Consider the following 18,993-nt stretch of genomic DNA (forward strand, 5'->3'; position numbering starts at 1 on the left):
CAAATCCAGGATTCTAAGGCATTGCACACACACACCCCAAAAAAATCCATGGGTTTTTTGTTGTTGCCGATGTTTGTATATGGTGTTCGTTTGGGTGCTTGCTGTCCGCAGGCCAGGCATCTTGCTTTTCTGTGATTCGTCAAATTTTCCAGGCAGTGGCATCTGTCACTTCCAATTGGATCCTTGCAAGGGATCAGAAGGTCAGTACTGCCATCCAATCACCTTTGGAGATAAACCACAGAGAAGGCAATTCCATGGAAGAGTCTGTGCCAAGCTGTGAGTGATCAGAATACTCCATGTACAGTTCCAAATTTATGTGGATAACTTCCCCCTGGGAGTTCTTTAGGCTCACAACAAGGCTGGGGCTGCGGGGTGGGGGTGGGGGGACAGGAGCTGCCTTCTGTGTCAGGTTCTTCTGTGTCAGAAGTCAGGTTCTGTGGCTTTTATACATTCTTGGAACTGACATGTGACCCTGATCAAAGTGATAAACCTGGAGACAGCTCATAAACAAACATATCAGGTAGCTTAGCCCTCACATTCCCCCCCACAACCCAACCCTCTGCCACTGCTACCTTCTCCTCCAAGAACTCCTTCATTAGTAATTACTAATTAAAGTACCCCTAGAAAGTACCCCAGCGTGAAGGTGTGTCTCATAGTAGCTGGATGATTGATTCATCATGTGCAGTCACATATACATCCTTGTGTATGTGTGTGTATGGAAAAATTGGAACTCTTTTCAAAGACTGGAAGGACGGAGCTGGACAGGTTTCTTTAAATGGAAACAACAGTCCATCACAAAGAAGAATAGCAAATGCAGAGTTTTCAGTGGAAAGGTAAAATATATATATATTGTTGTCACTCAGTGACTGTATGATGTTTTTAAAAATAGGTGCAGCCGGGACTTTAAAATGCTGGTGGCTGGCAACCCACATAGCAATCAGAGGCGAAAAGTGCTCATGTGCCAAAAGGAAGCTGCTTTGGGGGGTCGATAAATCAAACCTCATTGTCTGTTGTGCTTGAAATTTAGGGTGTCTTTGGATTAGAGGGAGGACTATGTTTTGTGCAGATTTGGTCTGAAGGTAGTGGGTTATTTCAATTGATCGTTCACAGTCAGTTACAGATTGATCTCCTTGGGCCAATTTGGTGCCATTATGTTTAAAACCTGTTTCCCCAGACCCTTGAATTGGTTCCCCACTGAAACAAATGGTCCCAAAACTCTGGACCCCCCCCCTCCCAAAAAAACCACACACATTTGAATCCCAAACCACTAATGTCCTGCCTGAAAACCACCAGTCACAGTAAAATTCTCCCCCAATCAGAGATCTGAAACTATAACAATTTTTTTATCAGCGTAATCCCCCTATTCTCACATCAAGTTCTGTACCAAAATATGTAGGGATAACTCATCTTATGATGTGGCATCATCACATTGTGAGTTTCCCCACTCTCAGCAGCGAATTATATAGAGCAGGAGTAGGGAAACTCACAGTATAAAGAAATCATCTCAATGTCAGGATTCCTACACATTCTATGGGGGAGAGATAATTTGGCCCTGAGATGCCATTTTTGGCAATACTCCTGTGGTTCAAATAAAATGTCAGCTCTGTCCTTAGTTTGCAATCTCTAGTTACTTTTACCATTTTTCATTTACTGGGTTAGATCCAGTGATCTGTTTGCACAAGGGTCACCAGTCTTGTTCTCCTCTGCCCAGTCATTGATAACCTCAGAAAAGGGAGGAGAAATCATTTTTTTCCTTTCACTGCAACACCCCAACCCATGTGGCTGTTAATTCATGCAGACCCATAAACCCTAAATCAGCTTTCCCATGGTCAGAAGGGCCTGCTGGGGAAGGGGAACAAGAGACAGATCTACAACTGCCAGTACCTTCTGCTGACACTTGGCCAGATCCAACCCATTTCTGATTTTTTAATTTTTTAATAATTTGTAATGTGTAAAATGTTTTACAGTTTTTATTGAGCTAAAGGATCAAATATTTTAAACTTATTTCCACACCAACAGCCTCTCCAGGGTATACCTCTGCTTAGGGCATCATGTTAGTCTGTTTGTATGAGTATGTGAATGAGTGAGAGTGAAGAAGGGGTTTGATGGTGAGTGGAAGGTTTTCGTAGATCCAGAAAATACAAATAAATGTTCATGGCAAAAGTCTGGTTTTATTAGATCAAATTGTGGCACAGACAACTATGTTTGGTGGAGCCAGCTATCTTTCAGGGATATTTGTCCCATTCCATCTTGTGGAAAGAAAGATAAACTCTGTTTAGAACCACTAGAAAATTCTGAATGGACCACTGAACACAATCCCATCCTTTCCTCCAGCAAAACCAATCTCAGTTTAGGTTTCTTTAACTTAACATCCATCTACTAAGCAAAATTATAACATGCATTCCACAGTTCTTGTGACCTGGATGTTTATAGACTGATCCAAACAGGGTATTGTGTTGAAGGGTAATCTTGAAAATGGTCTCTGCATCTCTGACTTCTGGATATCTTGGGACCTCCACATCAGCTGGAGCAACAGGAAGTGAAGCTGTTGTTATTGAACAGGAATCTGGATTTTGTTGTTCAGGCAGTTCTACATTTTTCAAAAATGCAGTATTAGGTCTATACACAAGTTTGAGCTGGAAAACATTTATCATGATTCTATGAAGTCTTTGTCGAGATGTGATCATAATTCCTTGCAGTGCTCAAAGTAGGAAATTCTTCAGTAAGATAAAATCTTATGCTACTATAAATGGCTATCTGGTTGCTTTTCTGTATTTTTTTTCTCTTCATCTTGCTCATAGCTTCATCGTTCAATCTCAGATTTGGCCATCATGCGGAGGCAGTAAACACAGTTCTGGTAGACTAATGCATACTGGCCATCTAAATAGTTGATCTCCAGCCAGGCAAAGTGGTAATTTGGCACCATATGACCTTTGTCTCTATGCAGATTAACTAAGGAGGCAGAATTGTGTATAGCACTTCTGACTCTAGTGCTAGGAATCAAGTCTTCTGTTGAAGATAATGCTTACTCTTTACTATCCTTGAGGCTTTTTGTCAACTTCAGGCATGTCCAGTGTCTACATAGTGTGGGCTATAATAATCCTTTAGTTCTTGGAGTGGTGGCACTGGTGGGGGAGGCTGGCGCAGCTCCACACTGCCCAGGTGCCGGTGTGAATGCCCTCCATATCAGAGTAAGTGCTCCTTATCACGGGATAAGTGGGTACTTGCACTGGTGCAGGGTCACGTCGGCTCCTAAGGAGCTTTGCCCCAGCTCCAGGAATGGGCTGTTAATGGGGTGTTATTTGTCAGGTAATGAAAACCCACCCATTTCCACACATTTAGCCTATTAAAGGGAAGGATATTTTTCCAGGCCAGTTGGCAACCCTAGTTCACATCAGAGATTAAGTAAAACATCAATTTGATTAGTCTGTGAGATATCTTTCACCTTTGCTTAACTCTTGCCCTGACCAACCAGATGAGTTTGTGGCTAAGAAGCTCTTAACTGATGAAAAATCACAGTTTACACTCTTCACTGCTAAATTCTGTGCTGCAGCTATTAAAATATGTCGTCGTACCCTGACAGGATAAGAGTAACAGAAATACTTTATTACTCAAAATATTAAGGGGGTAACACCAAGTTATACAATGTGTATATAAATTTTATTCATACACGTAATATGTAATTTTTAGGCTTAGATTATTTGTAGTAGCAGTAGTAGCTGTTGGGGCTGTTGTTGTTTGCTTATTTTGGTTGGTTGTATTTGCTGGTCAGTCACCGTATTAATAAATTATTATTATTATTATTATTATAGTCTGTGGGATATTGTCACGTGTACAAGGAAAAGTGTTCCACGGCCTATTCTATCCATCTGAAATCCCCTGTTGAAGACACATTCCTGCATCTGCACCTTTTTGAACTTGTTGTAGATGGCGTTGCAAGACCAATCCTCCAGATTATTTTTGAGCCATTCATGTACAGTTTTAACCATTCATGCAGCCATGGTATGCACAGGCTAAAGGGCACAGGTGCCCCAAATACACACATTTATTCCATGCAAACTGGGGGAGATGCCTTTTCATGTTATTGCCCTGGCATGTGCATACCAATTTGGGTATCAGTGTGAAAAGTCATCTTTCTCTGAGGCATGGCACAGCAATCTTGTTTTTAAAAATCCATTCTGCGCTCTGTGTGAATCCAGAATTCATCACCACTGAATGATTCTCACAGACCCAAGAAAATTCAGAGACATGGTAAACAAAGACAAAAAAAATGATGCTAACTCATGTCCTAGTCTTTTGTGGCTGTCATTTGTGGAAGTGGGAAAAAGAGAAAATGCCTAAGCCACGTACAATACCTGGGAAAACATGGACTGAACTTCTAAACATTACAGCAAATTACACACACACACACACACACACACACATATATATTAAAATCACAGGAGAAAACAGATGTTACAAAAGAGGGTGTTAGATGACCTCTAGGAAAAGAAATGTGAGAAATTGAGAAACAAGAAAAAGAAAAGTTACTTAGGTTGCACAATTTTCACGCTGTTCCAATTGATTTATTTCCCCTCACAGTGTACTTGCAGAATATGGCTTTCCTGGTTGTGAAACGTTGATTTTTGACTGTTTCAGCTTTGTGAAGTAGAAGTAATGACAGGAAATATTACTGGGGACTGCAGTGTTCTATTAATGCCACATGGGCCAATGTTATCCAGGGTTCAGGGTAAGGGTGACATAGCCCACAGTTCCTGCAGCTAAGACACGGAGGGGCAGGCCTCTGATGTGGAAAGCCTTGTTGCTCTGGCAGGGCTTGGATTTCTCTGGTCTGTAACAAAATTGAATTTTTTTTAAAAATGAAAAACACATCCTAATAAGACGGTAATATTTTAGAGCTAATCCAGACGGCAGATCCCTGTGCTGATTCATGCTGCAGTGTGTAACCAGGAACGTGGGTAGTGTCCTAAGGAACAGACAGGGCAGGGGGTTGGACTCCCTTAGTGAATATGGCAAGTCTACAGTGCACACTCCCCAACTTTACAATTCTCATCAGCAGAAGTTGTGATGTTCGAAATGCTAAACTAATACGTCTAATGTCCAAAGTAAGTACTGTCTGGGTGATTCCCCAAACCTGAATAAAAGTTAAGTAATTTTTTTAAGTTAATATACAAAACCTGTTACTACTTTAGAATCATAGAGTTGGAAGGGACCACCAGGGTCATCTAGTCCAACCCCCTGCCCAATGCTGGAAATTAACGACTACCTCCCCCACACGTCCCCAGTGACCCCCAACCCTCCCCCCACCATGCAGGATCCCACAATCAAAGCACTCCTGACAGATGACCATCCAGCCTCTGCTTAAAGACCTCCAAAGACAAGGACTCCACCACCCTCCGAGGCAGGGCATTCCACCGTCAAACAGCCCTCACCATCAGGAAGTTCTTCCTAATGTTTAGGTGGAATCGATTTTCTCTTAGTTTAAATCCATTACTCCGTGTCCTAGTCTCTGAAGTAACAGAGAACAAGCTAGTTCCCTCGTCAACATGACATCCCTTCAAATATTTAAACATGGCTTTCATTAATTCATATGGCTTTGAATTCATATGGTTGATTACAATAACCTTGAATTTATAACCACAGAACAGCTCCTGCTGATCAGTGTATAATAAGGTTATGTAGGCTCTTATATTGTCACAAGGACTAGAAACTAGTTTTTTCCATGAAAAAAGAAAGCAGATATTCTTGGCTTGTTTTATTTGGGCCTCAGTATCATATTCTGCACCATTTGTGTGATTGCAAGGAATCACATCACAAGCCGAGCTTTTCCTGCCGTCCTTATAACGAAAGTAAAATGAGTTTAACTGGCTTGGAACCAATACAGACTGAGTTAAACCCTAGACAGATCTACAGTTCTGATTCATAGCAATGTAAAAAAGTAATCTGAACTTGAGACACACACTTACACGGACACACACTTGTTGCTTTACTTGCTTCTCAAGTAATTCTTTTTCTTTCTGGAAGTCTTTAATCTGTGGGAACAAAATTCCTTCTGATGAAGTAAGTGTATAATTTGCATGTCCTACGTTTATCAAGAAACAAATAGTGCACACTGCATGTTGCAGCTCATAAAATGGTGGCAGTGGAATAACTTCTGTGTTGTTTGTACAGATGGAAACAGGTGTGCTTGCCTTTGCAATAATTTCCATATGTATATTCCATGGGTGGATATCACTGTGTGCTATCATATCTTACAGCTGTGAATTTGTCTGTTCAGGTTAGAATGATAAGGAGGCATGGATCTAGTTCCCAAATGCAACTACTATTTTTACTACTCATATTTTTATTCCACCCTTCAGCCAAGGAGTTCAGAATGGTATACACAAGCCCTCCACTCCTGTTTTATCCTCACAACAATGCAGTAAGGGAGGCTAAGTTAAAGTGCATTACTGGCTCCAGGGAGCTTTACGCCAGAGAAGGAATTTGAATCCAGATCTTCATGGTCATAGCCCATTTCTTTAACCACTACAATACTCACTGGCTTTCCCACAATGATAACTCTCACACCGTGATAGGTGTATACACAAAAACACACTCCAGCATGCTATGATATGTGTATACAGTCTGATATGTGATATACATAAACAGATTCCCCAGCAAGCTATTGAAAAGCAGGTCAGGCAGATTACTGAAATCAAGAACTCTCGTGCCCTCTAGTGGCCACTTGGTATAAATAATTGAAATAAGGGAAATTTAAGTGTGTCTGACAGGATAGTTTGTCCTTCAAACAAAACAATGATTTTGATGAGGGAAATAGTTCAGGTCACATGAACAGAACATCTCTTCCTTGTTAATTCCAAAGCACTTGTTCATGAAAAAGCACTGAATGCCACAAAGTTATACCATTTGTTCCCTGAAGGTTATCCATCCTTGATAAAATATCAGTATTTATTCTCAAATGGCATTTGGTAAAATCATGTGATTTCACAATCAGTGAACTCAACTCCTCTTAGTCTGTGTTTCTCTGCAACGTTATATGAATTCTCATTTATCAGCAATTTCAGGAATGCATCTACTTGGGAATATTTTAGGTTTATATTTAGGATATCCCCGTTAACTGAATTAGATGGTCAATGAGTCACAAACCTCCTCTGTAAATCATATTTCATTTATCTGTGTTAAACACCAAACAAATCAAAAGGGTTTTCTAGTAAAAGTCCTACTTTCATTCCTTGTTCTTTTCAAAATCTGGAATAAAATTAATCCTGCTCTTATTGGCATGGGTGTAATTCCTAAATATTCTTTTGTGGTGAGAGGGACTTGTTTATTAGCAGACTAAAAGAGCATGCCTAAGCAGGTCTATTCAGAATCCAAGCCAGGTTTTTCAATGGGGCAACCCCCAGAAAACGTTCTTCAGATTGCCCAGTTACAGTGTGGTCCTAAACAGCCCATGGGCTGCAGTTGATTAATAAGTATATAACTCTGCTCAGGATTGCCCTGCAATTCTTACATTAGGCTTGCTAACCAAAGCCAAAGGAAGAGATGGCAAAGGAGCTTTTAATACTCTTACCAGTCACTGATTGCTCCGTTTATTTCATCTGGGGGGGGAATTCAAATTATTCATCATTCTACCAACAGCCTTCCATCAGAATGATTTCATCCCAGGTGGTGACCTCACATAAAACGCAGTGTCAACTAACAGAAGCTAGAAAGTCTTGGGTTGCATGGAATGTGAGAAAATGAACACTGTTGGCTGTGGTACCTTTATATCAACTCATACCTGAGAATTTAGTTTCTTCAACTGAGACTGTGCTCTCTTGTTAACTCTCTGCAGTGCTTCTTTCTCTTCATTAAGTCTTTCTCTATCAGCTCTTTCCTTTTTAAAATCTTCTTCATATATCTGAACCTACAATTGGAATTCGATGTATTAATTCAATGGCAGTATCCAATTAGTTCCAAAATTTAGTTAACACAGATATACAGTGGAATTCTATAAAAAATATATTCCTGCATCCTTTTGGGAAATATTTACAAATTTCAAATAGGCAAGTGGTTACCTGACACAATTCTTGGCAATTTTATCATATTTCACATTCACTTTCTATATGCCAGCTAGCTAAGTAATATTATACCCACTTATGCGCCTTAGCCTGAGACAGGTCCAGTGAAGGGTGAAGGGATATGGTTCTGCTTCCTTCTCATCTCTGATCTTCCTGCTGCTGCTGTGCTTTTGCTAAGAAGTGTTTGAGGAATGGAAGTCTTCCTTGTTAGGAAAGCGTACAACCTACCACAGTAAGTGAAAAACTGAAGTCCCTAAATGAAGAAATCTCCACTCGCCCCGCTATGCTCCTCTGTCTCCATCTCATTTCAGTTTTTGAGATGCTTGGAAGCTAAATGTGGAGGGAAAGGCAAAAGCATGCAAGTGAAGACAGTAGGGTTGCCAACCTCCAGTTACTACTTGGAGATCTCCTGCTATTACAACTGATCTCCAGTCGATAGAGATCAGTTCACCTGGAGAAAATGGCCGCTTTGGCAATTGCACTCTATGGCACTGAAGTCCCTCCCCAAACCTCACCCTCCTCAGGCTCTGCCCCAAAAACCTCCCGTTGGTGTCAAAGAGGGACCTGGCAAACCTAAAGGAGAGTGAATCAGGGATTCTTCTTGGGATGACCAGGAACATGTATCAGAAGACTTGTTTTCTTTGCAATGTGATCCGTTTTCCTTTCCAATGAGAAATGATTAAGTCCTGCTGAAAGGCCTTTTCCAAATCATGTCATCTGATCACTACTGGGTAAAAAAAAAGGGGGGGGCAGGCTACTCTTGGGGAATCTTGGCCAGCTTGAACTGCAGTAATCATAGTGGCAGCCTGGTCAATGGGTTTCTTTGCCCACACACATCTCATCTCTTCATTTATGTGCAACTATCAACAGTGCTCCAGGGCTTGGATCCTATGAACAGGTTCTGTCTGAATGCTAAATAGCTATGGAGTGTGTTTCCTCTTCTACTAGCATTTCCATTTCCATTCACATTAGATCAATGCTTTCCAGTGAGCTCCTGCACAGATGGAAGTGCTAGCAGAAGAGGAAGTACACTGTGACAGAGGCTGTCTAGCACATGCACAACACTTTTATAAGTCTCGCCCTAAACATCTGCATAGAATTCTACGGCAGCCCATCCTAAGCATTTACATAATTTAATAGTAAATGCAACTTTGCATCTGCTGAAGCCTCCCCCCACCCCCGCATCCAAGCCTTTAAACTTCAGCGGGAAAGGAATTAATCTCTGCATCACTTCCTCTTAACCCCTTGGCACTCAACAAAAAATTTCAAAGCTATCCTCTTGTCAAAAGTAAAATACTGACCAGCAGTATATAAGTACTCAAATAGGCTTAAGTAAAAACAATGTGACTCATTACTCATTACAGAATCACGTTAGTGCTCAATTGCAGTCTTCTGTGACTCCTGGACAATCTCCTTGAAACATGCAGCCTATCCTAAAAGTTCCCAAAGAATTCTACTTGATATGCTCAAAATATCTTCTGACAACAAATATGAAACATACAACTCTGGATTTTTAATGCCATGATGGTTGCAAAGCCAGAACTGACGTTAAGATTCTAGTAAAAAGGCACTAGGTGCAGCATAACTGGGTGAGGAACTTCAGTAATCTACTACCAGCTCTCCAAAACAACTGTCATCCCTTTATGGCATCCATCACTCATGAGGTCAAGAACAAATGGAGCACGCAGATAATTTATGTTAGATGTTTAGGAGATTTTGTTCAGCTAGCATGCATCCCTTCCTTGCTTGTTCTCATGGTTGATGGTCTTTTTGCTTCTGTGTGGGAAAGAAACCCTTTATACTTATGGCTAGCTTTCCACCAGTTTCTAGGTCTTGAAGGAATTCTTTGACCACCCACCTCCAAACACAAACCATAAGTAAAAGGGCAGTGACCAGGATGAATGCCGATATTTTTCCCTTTTCTAGTATGCGACCAACCCTTGAGGCTATTTTAACTTATGAAGATGGCTCAGAAAATAAATGAAGCCATTACACAGAGTCTTCCTAACATGAAATTGGAACCTTCTGTTCTCCAGTGTGCACTGTGAACTCCATAGTGCACATAAAACTAGAGAAACATATTTAAAAAGGGAAAAAATTAAGTGTCCTCAGAAGAATTTGTGAAAGGGGGTGGGAATGATATACTCTGTTTTATTATGTGTACAATCCATTACTGTACAATCAAATTCAAGTTTTTACCCTTCTGCATGTGGCATGCATTATGCGTTAGAGTAAAATCTGGCTCAGTCCTTCAAACGTGACAGAAACAAGTATTTTAGTTCATGAGTCTCCCTATCAAACACATTTGTATTTCAACAGCTGATTCTAACAGTGTCCAGAATGACAGACTTTACAGTTCAGGTTAACTGGGAAGTACCATACTTTTAAACTGATGGGAGTTCTACTATAAAAGCAAAGCCATGAAGTACATTGCATAACAGCTTAAATCAATCCTCTGCTGCAAAGATACTGGTTCCACTATAAACAGCTTGAGGACACTTAGTGTTCTTTTTAGTTTACCTCCATGTTCTTCTCTACTCTTGTAAGGCCCTAATTACTTTAGTACCCAATTAAGTAATTGAGGAGAGGTTAACAATCAAACAGGTCTTTATTGATCAATAAAGGACAGCAAAGCAGCGTGGAGGAAGCCCGTTAAAAAGTCAGAGGTCTTCCACCACACAGAACAAAGGAATACAGCTCGTTTTATATTCAATTAAACAGACAGCACTAATTATCATTGCGTATAACACTTGAGCCAGTGACCATTAGAAACGTATAAACAACTATTTGCATGTCCTATGAGAATGAAGGCGTTCACTTTAGCTGGTAATGAAGAACCGAAACTTTACATTCCAGGATGACACTAATGGTCTCATCAATCACTAGGCTTTAGACCTTGTTAGCGAGTCTGGCTGTACCAGCATAGAGAGAATGATCTCACTAGCACCTGACTAGAAATGGAGCTGGGTCAGGCTGACCCAGGTCTCTCACTAGTGAATCTCTTGACCAAAGATTTCTACTTTACCCATCATGCATAGTGATTCTAGATCTGTATATAAGAATATATATGTGTGTCTCAGGCTATGTGAATATACATATATGTGAAAGAATATATGTTTTCCCCATAAATGAAGTTAATAAGGCACTTCACTCTTAGGATAATGAACTATATTTTATAAGATCTTATAATAACAAGATTCCGTGTGCTGAAGTGGTTAGAGTGTTGATTTGGGAGTCCCAGATCTGAATCCCCACTGTGCCTGGGAAGCTTGCTGGGTGACCTTGGGCCAATCACACACTGTCAGCCTAACCTACCTCACACAATTTTTGTGAGGATAAAATGGAGGAAAGGAGAATGACTGATGTAAGCCACTTTGGATTCCATTCCCCTTCCCTTCACCTCATCTGGGCTGATTTGACTGGGGACCCTGACTGCTCTTCCCTGGGCCAGCTGCCGATGAATGGCTGCCGATGAATGGGTGCCAATTGGATTTTAGTGTCAGAGAATGTTGGTTTTAAATTGAAATTATTTTTTTATATTATGTTGTGTTGACTGTTGTATGATGTTTTAATGGATGTTAGCTGCTCTGAGCCCGGCCTTGGCTGGGATAGAGAGCAGGATATAAATTTCATAAATAAATAAATAGGGTGGAATATAAAGGAAGTAAATAGATAAGATTCACAAGGAACATTGTCAGATAATAACGGAGAAGCAACACATGGTTTCTTGTTAGCTAATTTACATGTGTAGCTTTTGATAGGTGAGTATGATAGGAGTATAGGAGGGATAAGACCGGTTATGCAGACATAAGGTAAGGTTAGGCTGACTGGTTGAAAAAAAGATGTAATCCTTTACATGTACAAGTTTATGTAAGAAACAATATCCATACAATCCAAAAAACATCATATTTTCTACTGACAGTGTCAACCTTAAGCCAGCTTTGAAATTTATAGAGGCTCAGTTCATGATGAAAGTTTAGCAATAAATAAAAAGTTCCACAATAACATGTTCCTTTTCAAAGCTTTTTTAAAACCTCAAATTTTACCCTTGGAATTATATAAGTCTACGTTGTTGCTTAGGTTAATATTCAATTAATTCGTACCTGTTGTCTGAGAACTTCCATTTGCATCCGCATCTCATCGTGTATACCATTCCTGTCTAATTCATACACTTTAGGGACATGCGAGGATACTTTATGGTTGTTCAAGGCATCCAGAAGGGCCTAGATCAATAAAATGCAGACATTATACTTCTGCCGAGGAGGGCAGCCTATAAGACTAATAATAAAATAAATAAAATAAAAAGCATTCTTTAAGCACCATTATCTTAGTTAAGTTCTGTTAACTAAAAAATAGTATAACATCAGTCATACATTTATAGTAATAACTTGAAAACTAGCAGGGCCCTCTCGGAAGTCAGAGACAACTGAAGGGGGGCAGCGGCGCCTCGGCCACGCCGTCCCCAGCCGCCAAAAGGTGAGGAATGGGCAATTACTGTGTTCTCTAATAACATGATATTAATGTTTTATTGTTATAAGCATGTTTGAGGGGGGTTAAACTGGAGGTGGGGATACAAATAATTTAAATAACATAACTACAAAATTCCCAGTCTGATCTGGGAAGAGAGGCAGCTAGGAAGAGCAGCTCCTTTGTTCTAATGATAGTATCTAGGTGAGCCTTGGGAGGAAACCTAAGATGTCCTGTTCTGGTCCTTTTTAATGACAGAGTTAGATTTGTGGTTCCTCAATCCACAGATCCCCATAATCAATAGGAAGCTACACAAGGCTGCATACAAGCTTCATAGCACGTTCACCTACAGAGCCCATTATTAGTACTGGGAGAAAGGGCCATAAGATCAGAATGAGAGTCTAAATTCAAAAAGGCTTTGGAATTTATTTTGAAGCTTTAATTATCATAACGGCATTCTCAAGTTTTTTTCAGCATACACATCTGGAAAAACGTAGGCAATATATGTACTTCCTATACCCACATGATCACACTGCAGTCACCAGATTTGATGTTCTATGGGGCCAAGACCAGTGATGCTCTAGTTGCATAAATATTGCCTTACTATTGCAGACATAAACACATGTGGTTGAAATCTAAGAACTGAAAATCTCCAAAGCAAATGAAATACAACTGCCTAGATGACCTGGGACTGTTCTCCATTTGTAGTATGGATATACAGAGGGAGACAGAGAGGGAGATGTACCACTTCATTGTTTGTCTGCTCAGTTTTCAGTCATAAATATCACTTGAAACACATGTTTAGACATTCCATATTTCTGACTTGTGTGCCCATGTTCCTTAATCCAGGCACATCAAAACAGAAACAAATGTATAAACATCTAGATCCGATCACTTACCACAGTTGCCATATGTTTTCCCCGCATAAATAATCCAATTCTAAGTGGTTTAGAACATTCTAAAGTTGTAAGATGAGCAATCTTAGATTTCATTTGTTTAAAAAAAGTTTCTAAATTCTCATGGTGGGTAAAAGGATGGGAAGAGAATGAGGGAAGGTTAAAAAAACCTAAAGGCTCAAAAAACAACTAAACAACTAAAAAAGCACAGAAAACCCAGTATGCATTACCGGTAACTTAAAAAAAATGGATTTTGAGGTAATCATTTGTAGTACTCACCTTAGAGCTCATATTTGATTTATATCACTTATCTACTTTTCTATCCTATTTGATAATGCCAGAAGGCCCTGGTCAATGACAAATCAGCGCTGTGAGGTACATCGATCTACTAATCTAATATAATCTATTTGAACCATCTGAGTGCTTCTTTTAAAAAGTCAGTGTGAAGTCTGTTACATTGTCATCTTCATCCACCAAATGGCCATAATCTACCTGGATGGACAATTATATAAAGAAATGCAACTTCACAGCCAAATCTACAGCACTTGGGCTGGGCATCTGCAGCCCAGGAAACAAAGTTTAGAATACAGTCAGTCTGTTCAGAAACGGTAGATGGATTGTGTAATTAGTCCCACTCCCAATTTCTACTTTCCAGATAAGCATACTCCAGTTTTTTGCTCCATTATGCACATACACACATCTCAAGCGCTTTGTAAACATTCTGTTGTAATGAGGACAAAGCCTTCAGAAACTAGAAGCAGTTTAGATGGTGTGGTTTTTAAAAGCTTTGTGTGCAATTCTATTCAAAAGGAGGAAGTAGTACAACATTTCTCCACATTGGTGCCATGTTCCCTGGCATTACTTTTGGGGTGGGTTAGAAGAGGCCCTTTCGTCCCTCTTTTGCCAGTGGAAAAGCTAGTAGGACACAGTCCAACGACTTTCTAATAAACTCAAGTCACTTTTATGTTTAAATGTTCCCCTAATTCTTTCCAAATCTGAACCTGACTTCAATATATTTGATTAACCAAAGATGCTTGCAATAAATGTGCATAAAATCTGGTTCAGTTTTTCCTGTTGCCATGTGGCTTACACCTGGGGGAGACAACAAGACACTTGCGTGCTGTGTGAGAGACTTTGGTATCCAAAGAAGCCTTTATGTCATTGTTTCACTGTCAGAATGGGTTTTTTCTTCCAGCTTCTTCTCCTCACATGTTAGTCTCCTGACCATTTTAAATAGATTTCTATATCCTTCAATGCCTCATTTTATCTACAGCTGGATGTTCTTGACGATACCATGATCCCATATAAATCAGGGATGCTGAGGACTTTGATGCAATCACAACCACTAGTCAAATTTGCCGAGATTGAACTCCACATTTATATACAAGTTGAGCTACCTCACCAAATCACCTCAGTGTTGCTGTATAAATTTCAGCTTTAATCAACCAGAAAGAGCAAGGAATGCTAGCTAGGAGGAGACTAACTAGGCAGATCAATTGTCCTTAATAAGGGGATAGAGTCAACCACCTTAGGCATGCAGTTTTGAACCCCTCTAAAATAAGGCATCCCTGGATCCATAATACCTAAACCACTGGGAGATGAACATCTGCTTATTGGGCAAGGTGGTCAAGTGAACGATGACTGGATACTTCCAGATATTTTTTGATGGGCAAGGTTACACATTTCAGCTCAGCTTCAGACCAGGACCTGAAACAGAAGCTGTCTTGGTCACCTTGTACTAGAACAAAGAGCCACCCTATTGATCCTATTGGATCTCTCAGAGGCTTTGGACACTGTCAACCTATAATACATTTGAGCCTCTTGAGATCGAGATTTCCCCTTTGCCGCAAGTTCCCTTGCACGTCCCCCCTTGTCTGTTTCTGTTTGGTTGATCAGTTTCAGAAGATATAGTAGAATAGAGCAAGAGTCCAGTAGAACCTTAAAGACTAACAAATATTTTCTGGCAGGGTATGAGCTTTCGTGAACCACAGCTCACTTCTTCAGATACAGCTAGAATGTGAATCCATCTGTCTTTAAGTAGAGGAGAGTGAATTCAGACAGGCATTAGTATGTAAATGTTAACAGTATGTAAATGTGAATAGCAGGCGTGATGGGATTAGGTGTGGTATGCAGAAGAGTCTGTGATGTCCAGGGGAGAGATGGGTGTGGAGAAATCAGCATTAGTAATGAGCCATGAATGCAAGGTCTTTATTCAGCCCAGGTAAATGCATTGTCTTTAGTTTGAATATCAACTGTAATTCAGCAGTTTCTCTTTCCAATCTCCCTTTGAAATTCCTTTGTAAGAGAACTGCTACTGAATTAGTTTCAGAAGATGGTACTGAGTGACTACTGTTTGAGCCCATTCATCTTGCCTTCCATGCATTTTAACATCTATGCAAAACTACTGGAAGGTCATCAATATGCTGATGATAACCCAACTCTGTTTGTCATTTCCATCTAGACCGAGTAACAGGGTAGATGTTCTGATGGGTTCTTAGAAGGCCAATAAACTGAATTGACTTGATTGTTTCTAGCTATTTAATGTTATGTTTTTCGACAACTTAATGGGAGTAGGACATTTTAACAATTTTGTAAGTTGCCCGGGAACCCATTTTCTGATTATGTATACATTTAAAAATAAATAAATAAATTAGAAGTGCACTGCTTCATAAAGGACTACTCATTTCATACATCTAATGAAGCGTTCTGTTGAGTCGGAAATCCATGCCAAATAAATTAGTTAGGCTGTGTGCAAATGGATTCTTCCTCCATGGCTGGGTTTTCATAGGTGCAATAAACTGGAAGTGAAGAATGAGGTACTAAATATGAAGAGGTTTTGATCTTGCCATCTATGATGATCTAGGGGATTGTGCTGATCTAGGCAATTGCATAGGGTAGAACTATATGTTACACTCAATGCTTGGAGGCTGTTGAAAATAGCATAAGAGCACACATTTCCCCACTACTGTTTTTCAACACTGTCATTGACAGCAAAATGCACAGCATGGTGATGCACAACATGGAAAGTGATCCTACACATTTTGGGAGGTAACTTGACATGGGAATGGCATTTTGGCAGCATTTTATTATTCTTTAAGGTGCTACTGGACTTTTGTTTTGCTTTGCAACAATAGATTAAGATGCTACCTCTCTGGAATTTTTGGCAGCAGTCTCACATTGAGTGTAATGTGTAATTCAGCTGACAATCTCTGGAGGTCTGAAAATCTTCTGTCTATACAAGATCTTAGAAGGACCACTGGTCCGATCCAGCAAGCTCTTATTGTCTTCTTATGTTCTTATGCTCAAAAGCAGCATCTAATGGAGCATATGGGATTTTCTGATTTTTGTTCTAGTCTTACCAAACATAGCTCCTTAATTTAAGATTTTATTCTGGGTCTGGGTCAGTATTCTCCAACCTGCAGAGTTAAATCCAGCAACTCCCTTCCACTTAGCCATCCCATTTACCCACCTTTTTCCCATCCCCAAATTCCTTATCCAAAGAATTGAGGAGGAAAAAAAATGGTTTCCACATAGTGACACTCTAGAGCAGGGGTGGGGAACCTCCGCCCCCGAGCCATTTAAGGCCCGTGAGATCATTTGCTGTGGCCCTTGTGCCGAGGCCAAGAGCTCCAGGGCTCCACTTCCTCCTCATGCCAGTCCAGGTCAGGGAGAAGAGGGGGAGAGCAGCCTGACACCCCACCCACACGCTGAACAGCGGCACAGGGAGAGAGAGGGAGGGGAGGTCCTGCTGGGGCCCGGGCTGCCGGCAACGGGGGCAATGCGGCTGGTACGGGGACGGACGACAAGGGAGGTGACTGCAGGTTCGGCAGCAGCAACCCGGGCCTCGGGCGCATCAGCGGCGTGCGACGCAGCCGCCATCAAAGAGACATGGATGGGAACCCACCCCAACTCAGAGGCAAGCTGAGGAGGGGGAGCGAGAGACAGGCCAGGGACGGGCCCACCAGAAGGCCAAGCAGCGGCTGCAACCAGACAGGCAAGGGGGTCTTGCCAGGGGAGGGAGGTTGGGAGGAAAGGAGCCATGGAACGGAGAGCGCAGCCTAGTTGTGCGCAGGCGATGCCGTCCCAATTAGCAGCAGAGGTTTCTGCTGCTAAGATGGAAAGGAGAGCCTTACACAGAGACAGTGGGGGAGAGGGAATGGGTCTCCTCTGATACTGGTGCAAGAGGGTGGGTGCAGGGAATTGGTGGGTGGGACAGGTGCTGGGAGGAAGGGAATAAGGGTGGAGAACATCAGTGGCCGAAGAGGAGAGGCAAGACGCCAAGCAAAGTTGCTGTGCGTCCTTGCCAGAGAGAGTGTTGAAGGGGCGAGCGGTTCTTAAACTCCCTATCTGAGGCTTTTATTGGCAGGGAGAGGGATAGAAGGAGGCTGGGTGTGACTGCCTCTCCCGAATCTGAACCCTTGCTTCTCCTGTGGTCTCAGTGGTAGAGCATCTGCTTGGCATGCAGAAGGTCCCAGGTGCAGGATGCAAATGTGCAGCATTTATCTCTGTGTACTCTGTGCCCCTCCCCGATCTGGACCCTTGCTGTGTGGCTCCCACTTCTCCTGTAGGCTCAGTGGCAGAGCGTCTGCTTAGCATGCAGAAGGTCCCAAGTTCAATCCTCGGCACTGCCGGGATAGGCAAGAAACGAACAGAGGTGAGTTAATTAAATGTTTGACCAAATATAGCAGGCTAATTATGTTGATAATTTTGTATGGCCTCGGAATGATGTTATAAATATCCAAGTGGCCCTTGGCAGAAAAAAGGTTCCCTACCCCTGATATACATGAAATGTTACACTCATTTGGCAGGTATACAAAATTATGAAGTACACATCTGTTAAAAAACAAGTGATAAATATGATTCCATAAAGCACAAATCTCGTCAAATAAGGCAGAGGGATTTTCTATAACTTTTCCTTTGCATGCATGGTTGGCAGTTCTGCTGTCCTCGGATTTTTCAGAATTTATTAGTCATACAACAAAAAAGTTGGATTATGAGCAAAAGTATTACTTTATGTGTCTTTTTTTTCCTTTTGAATGCTAGCTTTTGAGAAAAAAAATTTATTATACTAGTAATACTAACATTTTTATTTTACTAATAGCAACTTGTATTTTCCTTACTGAAGTTTTGTGTCCTGTCTCTAGCGCAGAGCTAGATTGAGATTCTTTTCAGATTGAGCCACACTGAGCTATCTTTTCCGGTTTCCTGAGGAAGTGCTTGTGGTTTATCAGGACTTTTTTTAAGCCATTGTGTTATGTTCTTGCTCTTGCTGAAATGATGTTTATTCATTTCAATTGTTGGTTTTATTCTTTTCACAATTTTTGGGAAACATATGGCAAATCTGTGGTATACCACTAGGAGCCATATGTGGACAGGCTGTACAGGCCTGCTGTACAGGCAATTCCCTTCCCTGATTCAACAACCAAGGCTGTGTATACACAAGGCTTGGCCCCATTATACCCTAAATCAGTGGTTCCTGAAGACCAGGGACCCTCAGGAGGCTGTGAAATAATTGCAAGGGGTCCGTGAATCCATATGCACACTACGCCTTGTCATTTTATCTTTTTGTC

The 18,993-nt window shown here is 41.1% G+C and overlaps 1 protein-coding gene across 1 annotated transcript in view; it reads right to left on the reverse strand.

Annotated features, from left to right (window-relative positions):
• Positions 1-4,590: 4,590 nt before the first annotated feature.
• TNIP3 (TNFAIP3 interacting protein 3) overlaps positions 4,591-18,993 on the reverse strand; it is a 49,634-nt gene continuing 35,231 nt past the window's right edge. The window contains 5 exon segments of the mRNA XM_056855027.1: positions 4,591-4,702; positions 4,705-4,831; positions 5,979-6,032; positions 7,781-7,906; positions 12,164-12,283. Of these exon segments, the coding sequence (XP_056711005.1) occupies positions 4,635-4,702; positions 4,705-4,831; positions 5,979-6,032; positions 7,781-7,906; positions 12,164-12,283 (495 nt within the window). The 3' untranslated portion in view covers positions 4,591-4,634.

The sequence above is a fragment of the Euleptes europaea genome, chromosome 9, assembly GCF_029931775.1.
Source record: "Euleptes europaea isolate rEulEur1 chromosome 9, rEulEur1.hap1, whole genome shotgun sequence".
Taxonomy (NCBI): domain Eukaryota; kingdom Metazoa; phylum Chordata; class Lepidosauria; order Squamata; family Sphaerodactylidae; genus Euleptes; species Euleptes europaea.